This window comes from Neofelis nebulosa, chromosome 7, assembly GCF_028018385.1.
Source record: "Neofelis nebulosa isolate mNeoNeb1 chromosome 7, mNeoNeb1.pri, whole genome shotgun sequence".
NCBI lineage: Eukaryota > Metazoa > Chordata > Mammalia > Carnivora > Felidae > Neofelis > Neofelis nebulosa.
In genome coordinates, this window is record NC_080788.1 from 72,816,202 (window position 1) to 72,839,199 (window position 22,998).

At 36.9% G+C, this 22,998-nt stretch overlaps 1 protein-coding gene across 9 annotated transcripts in view; it reads right to left on the minus strand.

Annotated features, from left to right (window-relative positions):
• The window catches only part of HNRNPC (heterogeneous nuclear ribonucleoprotein C), a 56,409-nt gene that overhangs the window by 25,306 nt on the left and 8,105 nt on the right, over positions 1–22,998 (minus strand). For all 9 annotated transcript variants that reach the window (XM_058738453.1, XM_058738457.1, XM_058738460.1 and 6 more), the window contains one exon: positions 3,450–3,727. In XM_058738453.1, coding sequence (XP_058594436.1) covers positions 3,450–3,690 — 241 coding nt within the window. In that variant the 5' untranslated portion in view covers positions 3,691–3,727. The remainder of the gene's footprint in view (positions 1–3,449; positions 3,728–22,998) is intronic.

Here is a 22,998-nt window from a genome sequence, read left to right on the forward strand (position 1 = left end):
ACAAATTATCCTTACCATCACTAAAAATGGGACCATATTAGGTCACCTGATGTGGTATAATATAAAACACAGAACACGGTCCGTATAATATTTTCACCAAAATAAATAGTATCTGAATTTTATCAATATCAAGCCTCTAGATCTGCAGTCTAAGGAAGTAAGCTGCTAGTCTGAATTCAGATGTGTTTTAAGTATATAATCTCTTATACATCTATTGGACAGCACTGCTCTAGATGTAGCAGTATTACACAAAACAGAGGTAGAAAACAACAAATTAAATGACACCACATAGAATCAATCAGTACACAGTGTGGAACACATTTTCTTCAACAAATTAAATGTCATACATTTTTTAAATTGGAAGGACAGGAAAACTCAGATTTAAAAACATCTAAGAGAGAATTAATCAAACACACATACAGACATGAACTGGATCTTGATTTGAATTAATCAAGTTATTTAAAAAAAAAGTTTGAGGGGCACCTGAATGGCTCAGTCAGTTAAATGTCCGACTTTTATCCCTGCTCAGTTAATGAACTCACAGTTCGTGGGTTTGGTCCCACATCAGGCTTTCTGCTTTCAGCGCAGAGCCTGCTTCAGATCCTGTCCCCACCTCTCTCTGCCCTTACCCCTAGCTCTCTCTCAAAAAAATAAAAAGTAAAAAAAAAATAAATAAAAAATAAAAACACACAAACCACAAAACAAAAACTTAAAAAAAAAAAAAAAAGTTTGCAACCAGGGGACCAGGGATGCTTGGAAAGCTCAGTCAGTTAAGCATCCAACTTTGGCTCAGGTCACTGATCTCGCGAGGTTCATAGGTTTGAGTGGGGTTCTGTTGCTGACATGACAGCTCAGAGCCTGGGGCCTGCTTTGAATTGTGTGTCTCCCTCTCTCTCTGCCCTTTTACCCCACTCACACTGTTTCTCTCTCTCAAAATAAACGTTAAAAATAATAACAATAAAAGTTTCAGACTCTAAAGGAAGAAATCTAAACATGGAATGAATATTTGATGGCATTAAGGAATTTCTGGGAGGCTTTATTTTGGTATGTGATAAGGGCAGTGTGGTTTAAAAGTCCCAGTCTGCTAAATATATGTTGGAGTCTTTTTTTTTTTAAATTTTTTTTTTTTCAACGTTTTTTATTTATTTTTGGGACAGAGAGAGACATAGCATGAACGGGGGAGGGGCAGAGAGAGAGGGAGACACAGAACCGGAAACAGGCTCCAGGCTCCGAGCCATCAGCCCAGAGCCTGACGCGGGGCTCGAACTCACGGACCGCGAGATCGTGACGTGGCTGAAGTCGGACGCTTAACCGACTGCGCCACCCAGGCGCCCCTATGTTGGAGTCTTAAAAAGAGACTCGACTCTAACAAAATTTAAGAGAAAAAAGGGAAAAAAAAAAAGCAACAGATGAAAACAAGATTAGTCAAATGTTGGTATCTGGTTGGTAAGACGGGTGAGATGGACATACACACATGCTCATTAAACTCTTCTATTTTTGTATTAGTAAATTTCCATGACCGTTAAAAAATAAACAAGTATCATAAAAAAAACCTGACTTCATTTTATGATGGAAAACTGTTTTAGTTCACTTTTGCCACCACACCCATTTTACAGGTATCAAAGTTTTCCTATACTTTGAGTTTTCCTATAGTTTGAATATAGGACAAGTGGGTATGGAAATTTCTTATGTATTCTCAATTAAAACTGTTACTTTTATCTTCAATAGCAAGGATTACAAGGTTCTCTAACTTCCAATATTTCTCCTTCCCAATCCATTGTGGTTAAGATTTCTAAAACAGCATTTGAAAAGGGTTTACAAATGAAATACAAATTACACTAAACTTTTATTCTAAAATCAAAGGGCTTTCATGAAATAGCCACTGAAAAACCATAAACATCCAAAATAGTCTAAAAAGCTGTTGAAACTTTACAATAAATCACGATATAAAGTATTTATTAAATGCTACAATCATGAAATGCTCAAGTTTTATCTAGTATTAGAAGGAAAATCACCAACATGAATACACTTAAGGAGGAAAGAACCCACTCCAACCTGGAGAGGAAGGCAGTTAGAAGTTAAAATGTTTAAATTGGAATTCAAATTTGCGCATTATACAACTGAATACAAAGTCCTGAAAATGCTGAAAACAAAATGAAAACTTAAATAAGCCTCTACAGGAATCATCAGAAAACTAAGTTCTCAATTATGAATTGCTATAAACTTTATAAACCTAAATAATTGTTAAATTGATAACCACAGTATCATCAACAATGCCACTAGCCATTATGTGGCATTCAAAATATATGTGCTTATTCCTTTTTATTAATAAAAAAGAGAAATTGACTTCTCTTACTGTACCCTTCAACTTCCCTAATATTATTCACACCCAAGAAAATATAAGCTATATAAAATTACTATGATTCTGACAGCAAATCTTAGCAACTGGTAAGTTGTTAGAAAACTATTCAAGGAGATGAAATTCTGTAAGACTTATATGTGCTAAGTCTTAATATGTAATGAAATCTTCTGAAGTTTAGAATATAAACTATTATTAAATAGGGCTTAAATCTCATTCTAAAATATCTGAACATGCTAGATCAGAGCAGACACTTATTGGGAAAACTAACACCTACGACAAAACCACTTCGTGCTGCTAATGCTGAAATATATTTAATAATAAGTACCTTTTATTAAGTGTAACATGCTAGACTATACTTGAAGCTCCTCATGAATCTCAACTAAGACAAATTCCTGATAACACCAAAGTACTATTACCTCAGGTAAGAATAGATAATAAACTCTGAGGTACAGTTTTTAAAAACTAAGAAAATTTAAGGCTCAGCCAAGCTATGCAGACTGCCCAATACACAGTTATGAATCGCCAATGCAGAGCCAAGCACCCGGCTCCACAGCTCAAGAATGACTAAGCTATATTGTCTTCACCTCATCCCTTCTGTGAATGGTAGGACACAGCTATTAGGCAGCAACTGTTCCTTATGTAACGTCATTCCTACTCTCCTGACCTTACTCAAGACTGCCAACTGAAGCTTATCCAAACTCTGCTACACAAAATGGAATAAAATCCTTAGCCAATTATACCTACAACCCTAACATTTTTTGACTGTTAGCTTAGTGGAAAAGGGAAAGAAAAACAGAAGCTTGAATAGAAAAATCTAGATCTGGGGGCACCTGGGTGCCTCAGTTGGTTGAGTCCAACTCTTGACTACAACTCATGAGGTCATGACATCAGTTTGTGAGACTGAGCCTTGTGTCAGGCTCCAAACTATCAGCATGTAGCCTGCTTGGGATTCGCTCTACCAGTACCCTACATGCACATGGGTCTCTGTTTCTCTCTCAAAACTAATAAACATTAAAAAAAAAAAAGAAAAATGACCGGTATGTGAATTATACAATCAATGAAAAAATTAATTCAACCCAGATCTTACCTAAAACCTGGCCAGCAATCATTCTTCCATCCTCTCCTGCCACAGCAGCCCGGGCATTTCTCTCATTAACATACTGAACGAAGGCAAAGCCCTTATGAACAGAGCAACCCACAATTTTGCCATATTTTGAGAAGATTGCCTCCACATCAGATTTCTTGACCACAAGAGTGTTGAGATTCCCGATGAATACACGGGAGTTCATGGAGCGAGGATCTGTCTTGTTGGTAACATTGCTTGCCATGGTCTTTGATGATACGGTTGTTCACAAAGCCGAAAAGCTGGAAGGAAAAAAAAAATGCGTTCAGGTGAAAAGGAGATAAAAACAAAATACTCCTCGATGAAACTTTCTACGCTTTATTTTGAACCACTGTGACTAGAGTATCAGTCAACCAAAAGGGTTGTCATAGCAGCAAGTTATCTGTTTTAGAGAGGAGAGCTCCTGAATATATGTATTCTTATAAAAATTTAGCTCCCTCTTCCCCAAGTCTATCCCATGAGGGGCTGGGGGGGGGGGGGTCCTCTTCAGAGACTACTAGTAACACAATCACGGACATTATTAATTATAAGTGACCATCTCTGTTCTAAGTCCTGAAGCAAATTCGAAATCCTTAAGCCTTCTACTACAAACTTCTCAGATTTCTAACCTTACCCCTCATACTAACCTAACCATTCCTTGCCACGTATAAAGAACTCCACCTTCTTGCACAGTGCTATTACTAAAACGAGTCTCAACTATTCCAAAGATATATAAAACTCTGAATTCTGCCCACAAACAACCATTCTTTAGCTAGATAAATGTGGGCAGCTGACACCCTCAAGTATAATTAACCTTATTATACTAAAGCAATATATAGACCCAACTCATTCACTCTGGAACTATTTCCAGGTACTTCAATTGACTTATAATATGCCAGAGGTATCTCCAGTATCAGTACTAACACTTTACACAATGTACTGACTCTTGACCTACTTTACTTTTTATGTGATAATCTACAAAATACAGTTGGGACATTTACTACTAGATGATGATGATGATAAAACTAGTAAGTAGAACACTGCATGAATCAAAAGGGGACCAAGAAAACTACTTTCCTCAGACTTTTTCAAAACAAAAATTATCTTTATGTATGTTATAAAGGTTCAATCACAATTACATGGAGATTCATGATACTACCATCTTAGGTCTTTTTTTATGTGAGAAAAGTTTTGACATTCTTTAAGCTTTTTTATCTGCTGCCCCTTCCCACTCCAACTACCAAACTGAAGATGAACCCACTTTAGATTTAGAGTAACATTCTTTTTTTTTTTTTTAATTTTTTTTTTTCAACGTTTTTTATTTATTTTTGGGACAGAGAGAGACAGAGCATGAACAGGGGAGGGGCAGAGAGAGAGGGAGACACAGAATCGGAAACAGGCTCCAGGCTCCGAGCCATCAGCCCAGAGCCTGACGCGGGGCTCGCACTCACGGACCGCGAGATCGTGACCTGGCTGAAGTCGGACGCTTAACCGACTGCGCCACCCAGGCGCCCCTAGAGTAACATTCTTAAGATTAATTTTTCCCCATTCATCCTTTTGAAACCCAAATCAGTTATCAGTGTCTTTCTAATCCTCAGGAGAAATCATGACAAACTAGTTCTCATGGATTATGTAAAAATATATTCTATATATGTATGTTAACAAAATAGTACAATATCATTTATACAGACCACTGGTATTTTTTTTTTTTGGACCACTAATATTCTGACCCTTATAAAACACCTAGTCCTTTCAAACAGTACTGATTTCTGTTTTAATTTTTTTTACATTTATTTATTTTTGATAGAGACAGAGCACCGGTGGGGGAGGGGCAGAGAGAGGAGGAGACACAGAATCGGAAGCAGGCTCCAGGCCTCGAACTGTCAGCACAGAGCCTGATGCTGGGCTTGAACTCACAAACCATGAGATCATGACCTGAGCCAAAGTCGGACGCTTAACCGACTGAGCCACTCAGGCGCCCCACAAACAGTACTGATTTTAAAGCTGCCAAAACCATTTTTCCCTCCTAGCCATTCTAAAATTCAAGAAATTGTCTTTATTTGATTTTGGTTTCTAAATTATAGCTTTTTAAGCAGTTCTTAAATTTTAAGACTAAGCAATAAAAATTCATCAAACAGCAGTCGTGAGAGTCGTGAACACATTTTCAACTCTAAGTGTGAGTGCCAGAAAGCCTTAGAACACCAAAAACGAAAATGAAATGAAAGGCGTAACTGGTTTCAAATGTTACTGCTGGCTATTAAAGTTTCCTATTATTGTAAATGGGGACAACTTAAGCCAGGTTTCTACAAATGTTTTTCATGAAAAACAAACATATATTCTAAATGTTATGGTAAATAATAATAAATACAGGAAAAAATCTTCCTGGGTTTAATTAGAAATTACCTGTAAGGGGAAAGAGGATGGTTCTACATGCTATCAGTATACTGAACAAGAGGGTAAACCACCAAACAACGGACATTAATGCCTGCTTCAAATATACTCCTTGGAACCACAAAACAAATGGACTTATATGACTGTTTTTCCAATTTTCACAAAGATGGTAGGTATATAGCTTGTACCAATCTAGAAATATAGAATTCATTATATATAAAGAATGCCACTGGGCATTACGGATTAATTCTTAAGCAACTCCATTTGGAAAGGCCAGTAAAGAAACATCCAGACACAAATAAGAAGGTGGTAAATTTGGGTGCCATCTCTGAATTTAAGAATATGATTTTATCTTTTAGGTGATTATATATGGTTTCTAAATTTGCTACAAGAATCATGAATTGTTAACAGAAAAATAATATATTGACCTCAACTTCAAAGGCTTGGCTAAAGTCAATGGTATAGCTTTCAATGCCCATACTCACTGTAAGGATTTAATCAAATTATGAGCAATAGTAAAGACAAATGAACCCACAAAGATTCATTAATCCTGGTTCAAGGAGAAACACATCTTCCTAAAAAAAAAAAAGGGGTTAGTACAAATATATACATTTTTTCACTGAACATGTATCTGAGAAGTACGAGCTACCAAGGCTACTTCAGAGGAAAAACAGCAACAGCTATAATTCCTCAGAGTTTACACTCTAGTAATACTACTGTTTAATATTTTATTGAAAGGGCCCTGGGTGGCTCAGTCAGTTAAGCATCCAACTTTGGCTTGGGTCAGGATCTCACAGCTCGTGGGTTTGAGCCCCATGTAGGGCTCTAGGCTGACAGCTTAGAGCCTAGAGCCTGTTTCAGATTCTGTGTCTGTCTCTCAGATATAAACAAACATTAAAAAAAAAAAAAATTGAAGAGAGGAACAGATTCCCCAAAATTTTACAAATTTCACAAATACAAATTATCTCAGTTCACCTTTCACCCTATCTCTAAATCCTTAAGGTACCTTACCCCTGAAATCTCTGTTGGGGAGGTAGGGGTGGATAGTGACCAATATCCCAAATGCAAAGAAACTACTGGGAAAAAACAGATTCTCAAAAGAAAGCACCAACAGCAGAGCATAGTTTTTGATCTTTCTGAATCCCCAGATAAAAGCAACTAGATAGTGAGCTTTAGTGTCAAGGTACTCCAATGAAAATGCCAAAATGCCAGGCTGGTAAGGAAGCCAACGGCCCATGCAACAGCCCACGTGGGGGAAATAGACTCAGGAATTGAAGAATCCCCAAATATCCATTTACTGGATAGCCAAGGGAACCAATTTTAAGAAAAGCAGTTGAAACAGAGTGTGTTTCCTGTTCCAAGTGTGGGTGAGTACAAGGCACTATTGTAAAAATCTCTAGGTACCAGAGCCTCTACAAAATCTCAAAACTAAGAAGCCCTCTATGTGCACCATTCCATTCTCAATCTCTTTCCAACCTCCAAAAGTTAACTATCGCTTTTTTTTTTTTTTTGGGAAGAAGGCTTCAAGCCCAGCACAGAGCCCTAAGCAGGGCCCGAACTCAAAATCCTCAAATCAAGACCTGAACTGAGATCAAGTCAGATGCTCAAAGGACTGAGCTACCCAGGTGTGCCATAATCACTTTCTTTTCAAAATAGTTCTATCATGTTGATGTATATCCCTAGTTAGTAGTCTTACCCATTAAAGTGAATTTGATGTGTCTTTTATGACTTCTTTTAGATATGTTCCCCTTCCATCCCTTTAACTCAAAACAACTTCTTTGAAGAGTACAGGGTATTCAACCTCAAGTTTCCCAGTCTGGATTTCCCATAATTTCATACTCTTAGTGCAATTACACACACACACGTCTTTTTTGTGACATTACTGCTTAAATTCTACCATGACTTAAAATTATAGTATCTCAGGTTTATCTCTAATGTATTACTCAGAATTCATGAGAATAGTTTCTCAGTTCTTACATGTTACTAACAGCTGGCCTATGCGGTCTATACTTGTCAGTTTTGCTGGGTATGAAATTTTATCACTGCATTTTCTTTCCTTAAATATGTTTCATTTACTTCTCAGCTGTCACAGGTCATTCCAAGGTGTAAACCTTGTTGGCAGAGTTGTATTTTTATGGACTTTAGTCATTAGAGGTTTTGCTTCCTAATTATTTTTCTCGGCCTAACAGAAATGGAACAGATGTAAATGAATTTATTTGAGGCTACATTATGGGTCATAAAGGTTTACACTTGAGTAATTTTTCCTCATTGGGCAGATTTCTCCTAGCTTTTTTTTTTTTTTTTAAATTTTTTTTTTTCAACGTTTTTTATTTATTTTTGGGACAGAAAGAGACAGAGCATGAACGGGAGAGGGGCAGAGAGAGAGGGAGACACAGAATCGGAAACAGGCTCCAGGCTCCGAGCCATCAGCCCAGAGCCTGACGCGGGGCTCGAACTCACGGACCGCGAGATCGTGACCTGGCTGAAGTCGGACGCTTAACCGACTGCGCCACCCAGGCGCCCCATCTCCTAGCTTTTTAAAAATAAGTGCTAGGCAAGAAGATATGGGTGGAAGTGCTGCCTAGCTTAAATAATCAGATCCAAACGCTACAGTCTTCAAGACATACATCAGATTTCAGTATAAAAGCAGTTGCAGAACAAGTTAACTTTTGCTTTTTTACCTTACAAATATCTATAGCATGTTATATTCTACATGCATTTTTGTACAGATTTTTAATTTTTAACTCAGCATTCTAATTACCAGCAATTGCAGTCTTTAGACTAATCTGCACATCACTTTAGGTGTGCCTGGCTGGCTCAGTGGGGGAAAGCATGCAACTCTGGATCCCAGGGTTGAGCCTGAGCCCCTCATTGGGTGTAGAGATTCAACAAAAACAAAAAACTTAGAGAAAAATCTGGCAATTACTTTAAATAATGTGGGGAATTATGGTTAAATGTTTAGGTTGAAAAGCAGCATATATAACCTGTATGGTAAAAGGAAGCACATATAAACTATTCACATAAAAGTCACATGCTTACAAAAGATAAAGCAGTAATATTTTAAAATGTTGTCCTGTGGGTACTCTGCTTTCGGTTAATGCTTATGATCTTCAAAGTCTAGTTCCTCAAGCTAGTTTATAAATTCCACAACTTCTCCCATTTTTCTGACAACCAGAAGTTGCTAGCACATTCTAAATGTTCCGTAATTCCTCATAGATGAAATTAGTCTAGTAACATCCTTAAAGTTTTCTCAGAGAGGGGCTCCTGGGTGGCTCAGTCAGTTAGGCATCCCAACTTCAGCTCAGGTCATGATCTCACGGCCTGTGGGTTCGAGCCCCACATGGGGTTCTGTGCTGACAGCTCAGAGCCAGGAGCCTGCTTTGAATTGTCTCTCTGCCCCACTCATGCCCTGTCTTTCTCTCAAAAATAAACTTAAAAAACATTTTTTTAAAGTGTTCTCAGAGAAATCATTTTTTTAAAGTTTTATTTCTAGTTAGTTAGCATATAGTGTTGTATTAGTTTCAGGCATTACCAGAAAAAAAATTTTTTTTAAAGTTTATGTATGTAGGTAGGGAAGTAAGTAATCTCTATACACCATGTGGGGCTTGAACGGACAATCCAAAAATCAAGAGTCGCATGTTCTTCCAACTGAGCCAGCCAGGCGCGCCACAGAACTCATTTCTAAGTCAAATTCATTCTTTCTTAAACATCTAAATAAATAAAAGTTACACAGAATAAAAAAGGTTCTTTCCTAAAATTGGTTTCAAAGAGTAAAATGAGGGGCGCCTGGGTGGTTCAGTTGGTTGAGTGTCTGACTTTGGCTCAGGTCACAATCTCACAGTCCGTGAGCTTAAGCCCCACATCGGGCTCTGCTGACAGCTCCGAGCCTGGAGCCTGCTTCCCATTCTGTCTCTCCCTCTCTGCCCCTCCCCCACTCATGCTGTCTCTGTCAAAAATGAATAAAAACATTTAAAACATTTTATATAAAAAGAAAAAGTAAAATGAACAGGGTAGACTTCTGAAATGATTATGTTCCCTGGATACTCTGCATCCTGTGTAATTCACTGCTGAAGATTTAAATAGATCTGGTTTCCAGAAGAGCAGAATTCGAACACAGTAAATACAATGGAAGGAAAGAATGAACATTTTCCTAAAGGTTATCTGGGTTGTAGCACTCAAAACTAGCACAGATGCACATGAACGCAGGTGTTTGCATACTACATACTTTACATATATATTTTTATCCCATCAAAGAATCTAAGGCATGTTTTATCTGGTAAGTAAATCTAAACGAGGACTACTCAGTTACCTTTATTGCATTACACCAAAGGATCTATGTGTTTGATCATAGGCTTTATGCTAAAGCAATAAAACCAAGAGATTTTAGTGGCAGTGATGGACAAATATTTAAGACTTGTGGATATAGAAATGTTTTTATTCACACTCTCGCCATTCCAATTATATCCTAAAACCAAAAAAAAAAGGTAAATAAAATCTCCATTTGTTTGGAATGCAAACAAACCTGTCAAATTTTATTTCAACTGTTCATTCTCAGGTTTGCACTATCCCGATTCTTTGCCCTCTTGAGACCAACCTAACTTGGGACTGCCAATCTAACTAAAAATTTGGGAGATGTTTATTAATGACTACTCCATCTCTCAAGTTCACATTAAATGTCAAGTAAATTCTGCTGGGAAGAGGGGCAGCAAGGGGAGATGCAGATTACACTCTCTGATTATGAAGAGTTTCAAATGGCCCAAAAACATAGGTTATGAAGGTCCTTGACTTTGCTGGGAGCTGGCCTAAAACAAATTTTAACTGGAACCAAGACTTTAGCTCCCTTGCTTTTATGTCTGGGACACCAAAAATGTACCTTTAGTGGAAAAGGACTGGAAAGATAAATGCTTGACAAAACTGTGCCACTCATTCAGACTGTGTTTAGTATCACAGTAGTAATATTTAGGCATGTTTACTACAAACAAAAATCCCAGCAACAGAAAGTTAAGTACACAAGCCGTAAGGTTTCTACTTAAGATTTCAGCCAATCCTCACTTTTGAATGTCCCCTCTCTGTAAAGAGAGCTTTCATACTATTTTCTTCCTTTCCCATCTTATATTCTAATAAACTTTTGCCAGCTGCTCAAAAAAAAAATTTCAGCTAAACATCTACCTGCTTACCCTATACACCTAGACTAATCACGTTTAAACTTGCTCATAGCACATTACCTTTTAACTCCAGAAAAAAAATAAATCAAAGACAACATCTGTATGGCTTATCAGATGTCAAATCATACTAAGAAAAATAACTTGCCTCAAACTAGAAAATTCAGAACTCTGCCTTAAAATTTTCTTTATTACCCTTTAACTACCCTATACATCCAATTCAAATTAGATACATGACTAATGTTACTTCCCATCTTTCTTTCAATATAAAAAGCAAAGTATCACTAGATGGCAGCAATGAGTTGCCATTTTTAAAAATACATGACTAAATCTGGAGTGTAAAGATTTTCTACTTCACACCGCCTTTCACAACTTCTTGACAAAGTTTCTTTTTCCGATACTATAAATTTCTCTGCCCAATTAGAGTGTCATCATCTGCACTAAATTGTCCTCCTTTAACAATCCTAAGCTCTTATTTTGCCCCTTTATAAATCACTTGTCCCTCTTGGTTCCCTCTTACCCAATCTGGCCCCTTTTCTTTGTTCTCTGCCTGTTATCTTTATTGCATTCAATTATTTCCCTCTGGTCAACAATGAACTGTCCATCTGTCTGCAAAAAGAACAGTATACTTTATTTTTAGGGCATTTTCAGGTCACAAAAAGGGACGCTAGCCATTTTTAGATAAGCTATTCTAACTGCTATGTCTAAGAATTAAACTAAGAATACTCAAGATATTATAAATTATAGGGAGAAATAGATAATTCAATAAATGGTAGCACACAGCCATCTAAAAACAAACTCAGTACACCAAAATAAATTATAAATGGGTCAAAATTTAAATGTAAAAAATTATATATGCAATTGTCAAAACCTCAACACAAAACATGCAACAGTCCCAAAAAGTATGAAGAGAAAATAAAAGGCAGGAAACTCAAAACAAATCATTTAAAATCAATCAAATGTTTTAAAGAAAAACATACTGAAATGTAAAATTTTAAAGATACTTCTTAAAACTGTTAGATTGGTAAAGATTACATCAGTTTAAGAATTGATTCAGACAACTATTGATGTATGCTAAAATCACTGGGCAAAAAGCTTGTTGAGTAGAACAGGATTTACATGATCTCAAAGTATTACCAAAAAGAATACGATTTTAACAGAAAAATGTACTTTTACAATGGAGACATAAATGCCACAACTTAAACCAACTGATCTGACATATGCCTGCTGATGTAACAAACACCATCACCTATGCAATATTCTTGATAAAATACTTGAACCTATACATACGGAAACAATCAATTTCAAGTTTGTAGAGACATTATACAACAATACAACTGATTGAAACTCCTCAAAAATAAATACATACATACAAAATAGGGAAAAAGAAGGACTTTCCTAGATTAAGAAAGCAATGTATGAACCCTGACTGGATAGGGAACATTTTTTGGTGACAACTAGAGAATTTTATTATGGACTGTACACAAGAGAATATTGAATATTATATATTATTTTGATAATTATGTGATGATACATACTATCTTTCTTCTTACAAGGTGCAGCCACGTTCAAGTTCCTAAGTGAAGTATCATGCCTAGAATTTTAAAATTATTCAGGAGGGGGAAAAAAAACGCATATAGAGAACAAACATGGCAATCTAGGAAGCAGCTACCAGAACCAAGCACAAGGCGGGAACACAGATGGTGTATTTTACATGTGTAATATTACCTGTTCCAAAGTTTCTTAAAGCTAGTTTAGGCAAATGGGAAAATGATATATACAAGGTCACACACTTTAACAAGTTCCCAGAAAATAGCAAAATTACATTTTTCTTAGATTTACTAATATAACAATGATCAATGATCATCCAATTGGAAGAGAAATGGCATTTCCTCTGCTATAGCTAAGTAAACCAGTACATGTTTCTATAGGTTCCTTTGAAAATACTTTATTATTTTAAAAAAAATTTTTTAATGTTTATTTTTGAAAGACAGAGAGAGACAGCATGAGCCGGAGAGAGGCAGAGAGAGAGGGAGACCCAGAATATGAAGCAGGCTCCAGGCCCTGAACTGTCAGCAAAGAGCCCGATGCGGGGCTAGAACTCACGAGCCGCCAGATCATGACCCGAGCCGAAGTCGAAAGCTCAACCGACTGAGCCGCCCAGGCGCCCCTGAAAATTCTTAATTAAAGTTAAGTGCCAAGCAACGGGTAGGTCTATATACTTGCATTAATTAACCAAGTGACAATGTTAAATTAATTTCAGGCCATCCTATTTGGAACTGAAAATGAGAAACTTCGACGCCTGTAATTTTTATAGATCCCTATAACAAAAAACATTAGATAACCCCCTAGTAAAAACATGTTGTAGAAAACTAAGCGAAAAACACTTACAATATAAATGCTCTAAAAATACATATGGTAACAATTCCACATTGCTAAAAACCTATAAATATATAAAATACATACGAAAAAAATATAGAGATGTACAGGTACACCCATAGCTAAGAGACAGAAAAATGGACCAAGATAGCAAATATTAATAGTGATTATCTTTGCTGATGCTTTAAGTATTTTCTTTACATGTTTCCTTCAAATTTTAATAAACATTTTTATAAGACTGTTCCTGTCAAAGTATAAATAGGTAACGTAATACAACAAATTTTAAACGGTAGGTTTTAAAAATATTCCCAGAATCTCTAAGATGAAAAAACTAAATCATGTAGTTCAACAGCTTCACAATTCTTCAGAGCATGTTAAAATCCCCTAACAACATCCTTGCTCACTCACTAATAATCTATCTAGCTTCTTGAACTGCCACCAAAGTCAAGGAATCCACAATTTAAAGATACTCAACTCTAAAACCTAATTGGCTTTTAACTAATTTCTTTAGTTCCTTCTTCCCTTGTCTCTTCATTAGCATTAAAATTTTCTTTTTAACATAAATCATCTTATTCAAAGTGTTATCTATCCTCACCATCTGTGAAAATAAGAAAGAAGTCCCATGCAACAATTTAATCTGTCAATGTCCCTTTGAACACAGTAGCAGCCCAAATTTGGTTGCTCTTTCAAGAATGGAATACACTCTGGATGCTATCCAGATGCTAGTGCTTCTGCTAACTTTTGTATTGTCAACATATGCAGAATTCATAAAGTAAAACCTAATTCTTACTCATTAATATAATGCTAACTTCCTATTTGTACGACTATAGAGTTGGGTCTCTTTACATCTTACACTTCGAATACCATTTCATCCTCTTCATTTTTTAAAATTTTTTTTTTTAACGTTTATTTATTTTTGAGACAGAGAGAGACAGAGCATGAATGGGGAGGATCAGAGAGAGGGAGACACAGAATTCGAAGCAGGCTCCAGGCTCTGAGCTGTCAGCAGAGAGCCCGACACAGGGCTCGAACTCACGGACCGCGAGATCATGACCTGAGCTAAAGTTGGCTGCTTAACCGACTGAGCCACCCAGGCACCCCTCATCCTTTTTAGACCTATTTCAATGACCCTTGTTCCAGCCTGAAGTGTCAGATTCAGATTTTAAGTATTAAAATATTAACAGTCACTTACAATTACATATCCTTCACTGATTTGTTCAACATACCCTGAGGAATCTTGCCCAAATCATTTAGAGAAGTTTAATAAGATTAACACAATTTTCCTTCGATAGCACAGGATTTTTTTCTATGTCACATTAGTTTTAAAACAATGACAACCAAAAGTCAATCTCAACTGACAAGTGCTTCTGCGTATTTTCTGTATTCTGATCAGCCCTATCCTGGTTTAGTTTTGAACAGGACCAGAGTCAATAACTTTAAAAATTGCAAATTAAAAGTTTAGGTAAACACTGTTTTCAAAAAAAAATTTTTTTTAAACCAAAATGGAAGATATGTATCCCTACAAGTTCAAGCCATGGCCACCATGACCAAATTTCACTTGCAATAGTGACTAATGAAAACTTCCTAAATAGAACATAAAAATACAACACATTCCCACACTAAAATACAAAAATAACGAAAAATAAAAGTTACAAAAAACCGTAATGTCTATTTGTCATAAGAACAATTCAAGTTCTTAGTAACATACACAAAAATGCATGAAAAGAATACATCCTAATGATCAAGAGCTCTGAGACTAGGGTCAGACAGACTTGTTTCACTTTCAAGGTCAACCCCTTTGAGAAGCCAATTCCTCCAAAAACCAGCTATTTCAACAGTAAAATCAGTATCATTGATAGTATTTGTCTCATTGGTGAGGTAGGAGGCATAAACAAAGTACAGAAAACATTGACATGGTGCTTGGCACACAGGAAGTGTTGCTGCTGCAGCTACTACTACATCATTTACTATTATTGGTAAATACCGACAACAACAAAAAAATGGGCCAAGGACACAAACAGGTTATTAGCAAGTACTACTAAAGGTTTAAGATTTTTTTAATTCAGCATCAGTAAAATGAAAACATAAATGAAATCAATTACCATACTTCATTTACCAAATAAGCAAAAATATTTTAAACTTGGAATGGTCATATTTATACATTTTTTCTATGAATTGGTTCCATTATTTTCAGCAGACAATGGGACTTTTTTTTATCAAAAGCCTTAAACCTGTACACATTCTTTGGCTCAATCTCACTTTTGAGAACTCATCTGAAGCAAACAAGGATTTGGACATATTAACAGTGAAAAATTAGAAAATAAGTGCCTGACAATATAGGACTGGATTAATGAATTTCAGTACATCAATCTGATTAATACAAGCAGCAACAATTATTTAAAAATGACAACGTACTGACATTGAGAGATGTTCAAGATGCTAAGGAGCACACATGATATACAGCTGTCCCATGAACACCACAGGAGGCAAGGGGCACCAACGTCCCCACTGTGCAATAAAAAAGCCAAACGGAACTGGACTCCCCCAAAAACTGCTGACTGGAAGTCTTACCAATAAGTTTATTAACACGTATTCTGTGTATGTTATATACTGCATTCTTACAATTAAGAATTGTAATTAAGAGAGAATGAGATTCTCTCTCTACCTCCCCCCATCCCCCGCTCACATGCTCCTTAAAAATAAGGAAAAAAGTGGGGCGCCTGGGTGGCGCAGTCGGTTAAGCGGCCGACTTCAGCCAGGTCACGATCTCGCGTCTGTGAGTTCGAGCCCCGCGTCGGGCTCTGTGCTGACAGCTCGGAGCCTGGAGCCTGTTTCCAATTCTGTGTCTCCCTCTCTCTCTGCCCCTCCCCCGCTCATGCTCTGTGTCTCTCTGTCCCAAAAATAAAAAAAAATAAAAAAATAAAAAAAAAACATTGAAAAAATAAGGAAAAAAGTTACTAAAATCCTAAGAAAAGGGGTGTCTGTGTGGCTCAGTCAGTTGAGCATCCGACTTTGGCTCAGGTCATGATTTCATGGCTTGTGAGTTTGAGCCCCGTGTCAGGCTCTGTGCTAACAGCTCAGAGCCTGGAGCCTGCTTCCCATTCTGTGTCTCCCTCTCTCTCTGCCCCTAATCCACTTGCATTCTGTCTCTGTCTCTCTCAAAAATAAATACTAAAAAAAAAAGTTTTTATTAATCCTAAGAAAAATGCTTATTTATATCTTATAATGCTTGCGTTATAAATTATATAAATATATATAAAATAAATATAAATATAATGCATTTATATTTTAAAAATGCTTGCATTTATATTTTAAAAAACCCACATGTAAGTCGAACCATACAATTCAAATCCATGTTGTTCAAAGGTTAACTGCAGAAGTTATCTAAATTACTAAGTATTAGACATCTCAGGATGCAGTAATATTCTTAATTTTTTAAGTACTTTTTCCTTGATTTTTCTTCAACAACCATATTGCTTTCATAATTCGTCATTCTGCAAAGATAGCTTAATGCAACATTGCAATTCAAAGATCATAATGCACAGCTTGGCCTAGAATAAGCAAAGATTTCTATAACCCACCCTCCCCCCACAAACAAGTTGTAATGGTTGAGTGCTTCCCTTCCACAAAGACCAATTCAAAACTATATAAAATTTTAGAAAATGGGCATCTCTCAACCAAATTTTTCACCGGATACTGTGTTTCACAAATTCAAGGTATCTCATTAGTAGTCCTAACAGAGACAGGTACTTCTCTCCACATTTCAACCTTCATTATCAACTGTTGGCATTATTAAATAGTTACCTGTCAGTTTCAGTCAGAGTTACATCAGACTTAAGGAAATAAGGGGGTTAGGTAATGCCTGGCTGGCTCAGTGGGTAGAGCATGTGACTTGATCTGAGTTGTGGATACAAGCCCCATGCTGGGTGCAGAGATTACTTAAAAATAAAAGAAAAAAAAAAAAAGCAAACCTCAGCATTTTAGAAGCGTATTGTATTGTTCTTGTTTTTAAGTGTTTTTTCATTTATTTTTGGGAGAGCCGGAGCATGAGTGGGGGAAGGGCAGAGAGGGAGACACAGAATCAAAAGCAGGTTCCAGGCTGAGCTTGTCAACAGAGCCTGACACAGGGCTTGAACCCACAAAATGTGAAATCATGACCTGAGCCGAAGTCAGATGCTTAACCAACTGAGCCACCCAGGCAATCCCGTTTGTTTTTCCTAAAAAAGGGAAGGCTGCTACTTTCATTTATTTTTGAGAGAAGGGTGCCTGGGTGGCTCAGTGGGTTAAGTGTCTAGCTCTTGGTTTCAGCTCAGGTCATGATCTGGTTCATGGTTTCAAGCTCTGTGCTGACACTGTGGAGCCTGCTTGAGATTCTCTCTCTCTGCCCCATCCCCACTTGTTCTGTCTCTCACAAAAATAAACAAAAAATGATCTGAGGGAGAGAGAGGGCACTCCCAAGAGTGGGGGAGGGGCAGAGAGAGAAAGAGAGACAGAGGAGGGGGAGAGAATCTCAAGCAGGTTCCATGCTGTACAGAGCCTGATGTAAGGCTCCATCCCATGAACCACGAGATCACGACATGAACCAAAACCAAGAGTCCGACCCTTAACCTACTGAACCACCCAGGTGCCCCAAAGCCTATCATATTCTTTTTTTTTAATATATGAAATTTATTGTCAAACTGGTTTCCATACAACACCCAGTGCTCATCCCAAAAGATACCCTCTTCAATACTCATCACCTACCCTCCTCTCCCTCCCATCCCCCATCAACCCTCAGTTTGCTCTCAGTTTTTAAGAGTCTCTTATGCTTTGGCTCTCTCCCACTCTAACCTTTTTTTTTTTCCCCCTTCCTCTCCCCCATGGGTTTCTGTTACGTTTCTCAGGATCCACAAAAGAGTGAAAACATATGGTATCTGTCTTTCTCTGTTATAAGCCTATCATATTCTTAACTAGACTAGCTTCTACATAGCAAAATTCCCCTTCAACAAACATCTACTCATTCTGGGAATTTTTTTTTTAAATCTTCTTATTCTTGAGAGAGAGACAGAGTGCAAGTGGGAGAGGAACAGAAAGAGGGAGACACAGAATCTGAGCTGTCAGCACAGAGCCCAATGGGAGCCTGAAGTCACAGTACAGTTCATGACCTGAGCTGAAGTTGGACGCTTAACCGAATGAGCCACCCTGGTGCCATTCTGGGGATGTTTCAACCCATTTCAAAAAAAGAGGTTCCCAAATCTACAAGTATCAAACAAGTATTAGGATTATGTAAAAGAATGCTTTTCACAGGAAAAGAAATAAGAGCGACATTTCATAGTTACTTCAGTAAAGTCAATAAACCTTGACCAAACACTAAAACATCAAGGACACATGCAATATATAAAATAATTAAAAAAAAAAAAATACAGGAAGTACTTATTTCTAGTATCACTGAGAACCTATGTGCATAATAGTGACAAAATGGTTAAGGTGCACATGAACTCTTGATCAAGAGAACAGTATCTTTATACTTGAGATTAATGCTTTAAATATTAGGGATCTGTCTTAAATCAGCAATTTCCCTTAAGTGGTTCAGTAAGTAACACTCAAAGAAAACAGTAGCATGGCAATCTAGGTGTGTATGTGTATATATATATATAATATACAGTAGTTTTGTATGTCTGAATATTCTCTTTAAACGTGGGGAAAAGGTAAAAATGTTCCTAAGTATTATAGTCACGGATCCACATTGATAGGCAAAATTATGTTTTTCAAACATTTCTCTTTTCAGCTATCATTTATCACCAACAAATATTTGATTACTAGCTTCAGTGGTATCCACTAATTATCTACCATTTATCAAATTACCCGTCTGAATTACTTGATTCTTAATCCAATTTATGAGTCATTATTTCAATTTTTACATTTTTTTTATATTGTATTACTGCAAATTCACATACCGTGATCCCCAACTTTCCCCTCAAACACCAAAAAACCCTCTTGCCACAAAGCCCATCAAAATGTCTACATCACAAGTAAGCAATAATAAGGGAATGCAAGTGGTCTAGACCAGTACTTTTCTTTGATGTGCCCATCAGTTCTAGGATAGGGCATAAAATTCTGTATTTCTACGAAACTTCCAGGTTATGATGATGATGATGACAATGATGATGATGATGATGATGTTGCTGCTGGAGCACAGACCATATTCTGAATAGCAAATAGAAAGTGATACTTATTCACAAGATTTCATTTCTTTTTTATCTTGCAATTGAGTTCCAACAAATTATACTTTTCAGTTATAAAATTTATACTATTTTATTTTACTTATTTTTTTTTAGAGAGAAACAGAAAGAGCGTGTCAGGGCAGGGGGGAGGCAGAGAGAGAAAGGAAGGCTTCATGTTCAATGCGGAGCCCACACGGGGCTCAATCCCACAACTCTGGGATCATGACCTGAGCCAAAATCAAGAATTGGATGTTCAACTGACTGAGCCACCCAGGCGTGCCCAAAATGTATTTTTTAAAGTCTACCATGGAGAGAGGTGTTTGGAAAATCAGGATTTTTCAGTATTTACCAATACTGTGCCTTTTTTTTATGTTACACCCCAGCTGGATCTGGGGAACCACTCAGCTGTCAAATCAAATGTATTAGTTTTTATACAGTAATAGATATACATAATCACAGTCACTTAATGTAACAGACTGTAAATAATCAAGTCAATCGAAGTCAGGCTGTCACCAAATGAGTTTGTCAAACTGATGATAAAATTTGTCATAAAATTTTAATTTTTTAAAGGAAATAATTTTTAATAAGGAAATGAATTAAAGTTACAACATTCTCCATCACTCAGACCTAAGCAGCTAGAACATGGGATTATACCTAAATTTGAGAACTGACAATAAGATGACCATCTTCTGTTACTCTGAACTCAATTTTATCACCTATGAGAAAAACCATGCCAAGATTCACTCAAATTAACAAAAAACTTTTCTCTAATAAAAGAGCTTCTCTAAGTCCAGAAAGACCAAGCAAAAAAGTAAATCCTTGATTTACTTCAAAATAATGTGAAGCAGAGGGAGTAGATGCAGGTATAGGTGAAACAAGATTACACAAGGACTGTTAAAACTGGAACAAGTTCATGGAAACTGATTATATCCCTCTTTGTGTAAGTTCAAGAATTTTTCACAAAATTGAAACAGCATCAAATATCCACATACATGTATATAAAAATATAAAGCACTTATAAAATTTTAGTTTTAGGACTGTTCAATTGTGTATAAAAGGGAAAAATGGCAAGAACCTAAGTGCCACAAATAATAGTTTTAAGTAAAATATTGTTTAAGTATGCAATGTATGAAGCTATTAAAATTCTTAGATTATCTAATTTTATGTTAATATTATATTCACATTAAGACATTTTTTCTACTTGAATGTGATGTGCTGTATGTATGGCATGACTTTCTGAATGAAAAGCCTATGTATGCATACTCCTGGAGAGTAACTTTTTAAGAAAATGACAACGTTCTTCCAAATTTTGTCTACAGCCCCATTCCAGGAAACACACAACCCATGTCCTCAAATTACAATTCAACTCATTCCACCACAGCCAAACCTATTTCTTTAGTTTTTTTCTAATGTTATTTATTTTTGAGAGAGACAGAATGCAAGTGGGGGAGGGGTACAGAGAGGGGGAGACAGATTCTGAATGAAGCAGGCTCCAGGCTCTGAGCTGTCAGCGCAGAGACCAGTGCAGGGCTCAAATTCTTGAACCACAGGAGATAGTGACCTGAGCCCAAGTCCCCTAACTGGATGACCCACCCAGTTGCCTCCAGCCAAACCTATCTTAAAACTGCATTTCAACTTAACTACAAAACTGTTTACTAAACCCCTACCATAGGCCTTAGCTATTTAACTTCAGTCACAGAATCTGAAGAATTGAAGCATTTCTACAAAAGGAGTTAAGTTTTTAAATTAGAAACGAAATAGTGTTGCTCATTATAGTCCTCAGTCTAGGCACACAGCAAGCTTCCTTCCAACCCTAAACCCCTCCTTGCCCAGAGGTAATCAATGTTTTTTCACATGTAGCTTTCCAGATATTTCTCTCATACCTTTACGTAGAAGACAAAGTTCTTAATACGTGTGCTGTCAAAAAGTGCTCGAGTATTTAGTGGGGGGAAAGCCTGAAGGGCCAAGAGAGGGAAAACACCAGTGAGGAGATGACCTTTGAGCGAAGTGAGGAACCTAATCTTAGGAATGTCTCAGGGAAGAACATTCCAAGGAAAGGCTCTGAGACAGGACCATCTAGTGTGTTCAAGACTCAGTAAGGAGGCAACGTGGCTAGAGCATACTGTGTGTATACTATTAGTAAAGAGGAGCACAACACATCATGTACTTTGTTAAATCACAGTGAATTTTTAACACTGAAAATAGGGAGCTATTAGTTGAGTTTCAAGAAGAAACTCCTTCAGGCAATACATTTATCAAGCATTACATTTCAGTAGGACCAGTGCAGCTACCACAACTGGTGGGAGGGGCAAAAAAAACCTAAACCTATTCCAATGGTGCACCAGACAATGACAGCTTGAAACTGGACCAAGGAACGGCAGTATGGGTCAATTCTTGTATTTTAAAGGAAGCAATGACAGTATATTTCACAAGGCCAAAGGTAAGGTATGAGAGAAAACAGATAAGGATGGCTAACCAACATCTGACCTAAACTGACATAAAAACTGGAGTTTCATTAACTGAAACAGTCAACACTGGTTTGAGAGAACTGCAAGAGCCCAGCTTTGGACTTTTAAGTTGATACACTTAAAGGGAGTAGTCAGCCAGGCAGTTAAACACATTGGCAAGTCATTCAAAAGAGGCCGAGGCTGGTGATGGAACCATGGGAATAATTAGCTTATAAATGGTATAGAAAACCATCCGACTGAATGAAATGACCCAGAAACAGAACAAAAACCGGAAAGCTAAGTAAAAAAACGTTTCAAGGAGGAAAGTGGCTCCACTGGTTAAATCATACCAACAGTGATGAGGACTTAAAAAGACTGCTGGATTTGGCAACACAACCCTCTAGGATGTGTATTTTTTTAAACCATAAATACAAGTATTTATTTGACTAAAACTCACTTTTAAAGTATATTTACTTCCTCAAAAGAATACTGGCACATCCAAATATTTTATAAGATTATACCACAAAGCTACATCTAAGTAATTCATTACCTTGGACACTTCATTATGCCATTTAACATAAATTAAAATATGTAACGATATTTAGCTGGAAACTCTTTAAAAATGGAGGTCCAACACAATTAGGTGAGGGTAACTTTAACCCAATAAAGATTTGTTTTCCGTAAATACTTCAATATGTCAAGTAAAGGTCAACCTAGTATGATTAAGAGTTGAAATCTGTAGGCCTAACTGCCTGAGTTAAACCCATGTGTCACCATTTACTAAGTATGTCTAACTGGGCAAATTTTAAAAATTCTGTGCTTCAATATTCTCATCTCCAAAATGTGAATACTTATACAAAGATTACAATCATGATTTAAAAAGTTCACACAAGGGTGCCTGGATGGCTCAGTTGGTTAGGCATCTCACTCTTGACTTTGGCTCAGGTCGTGA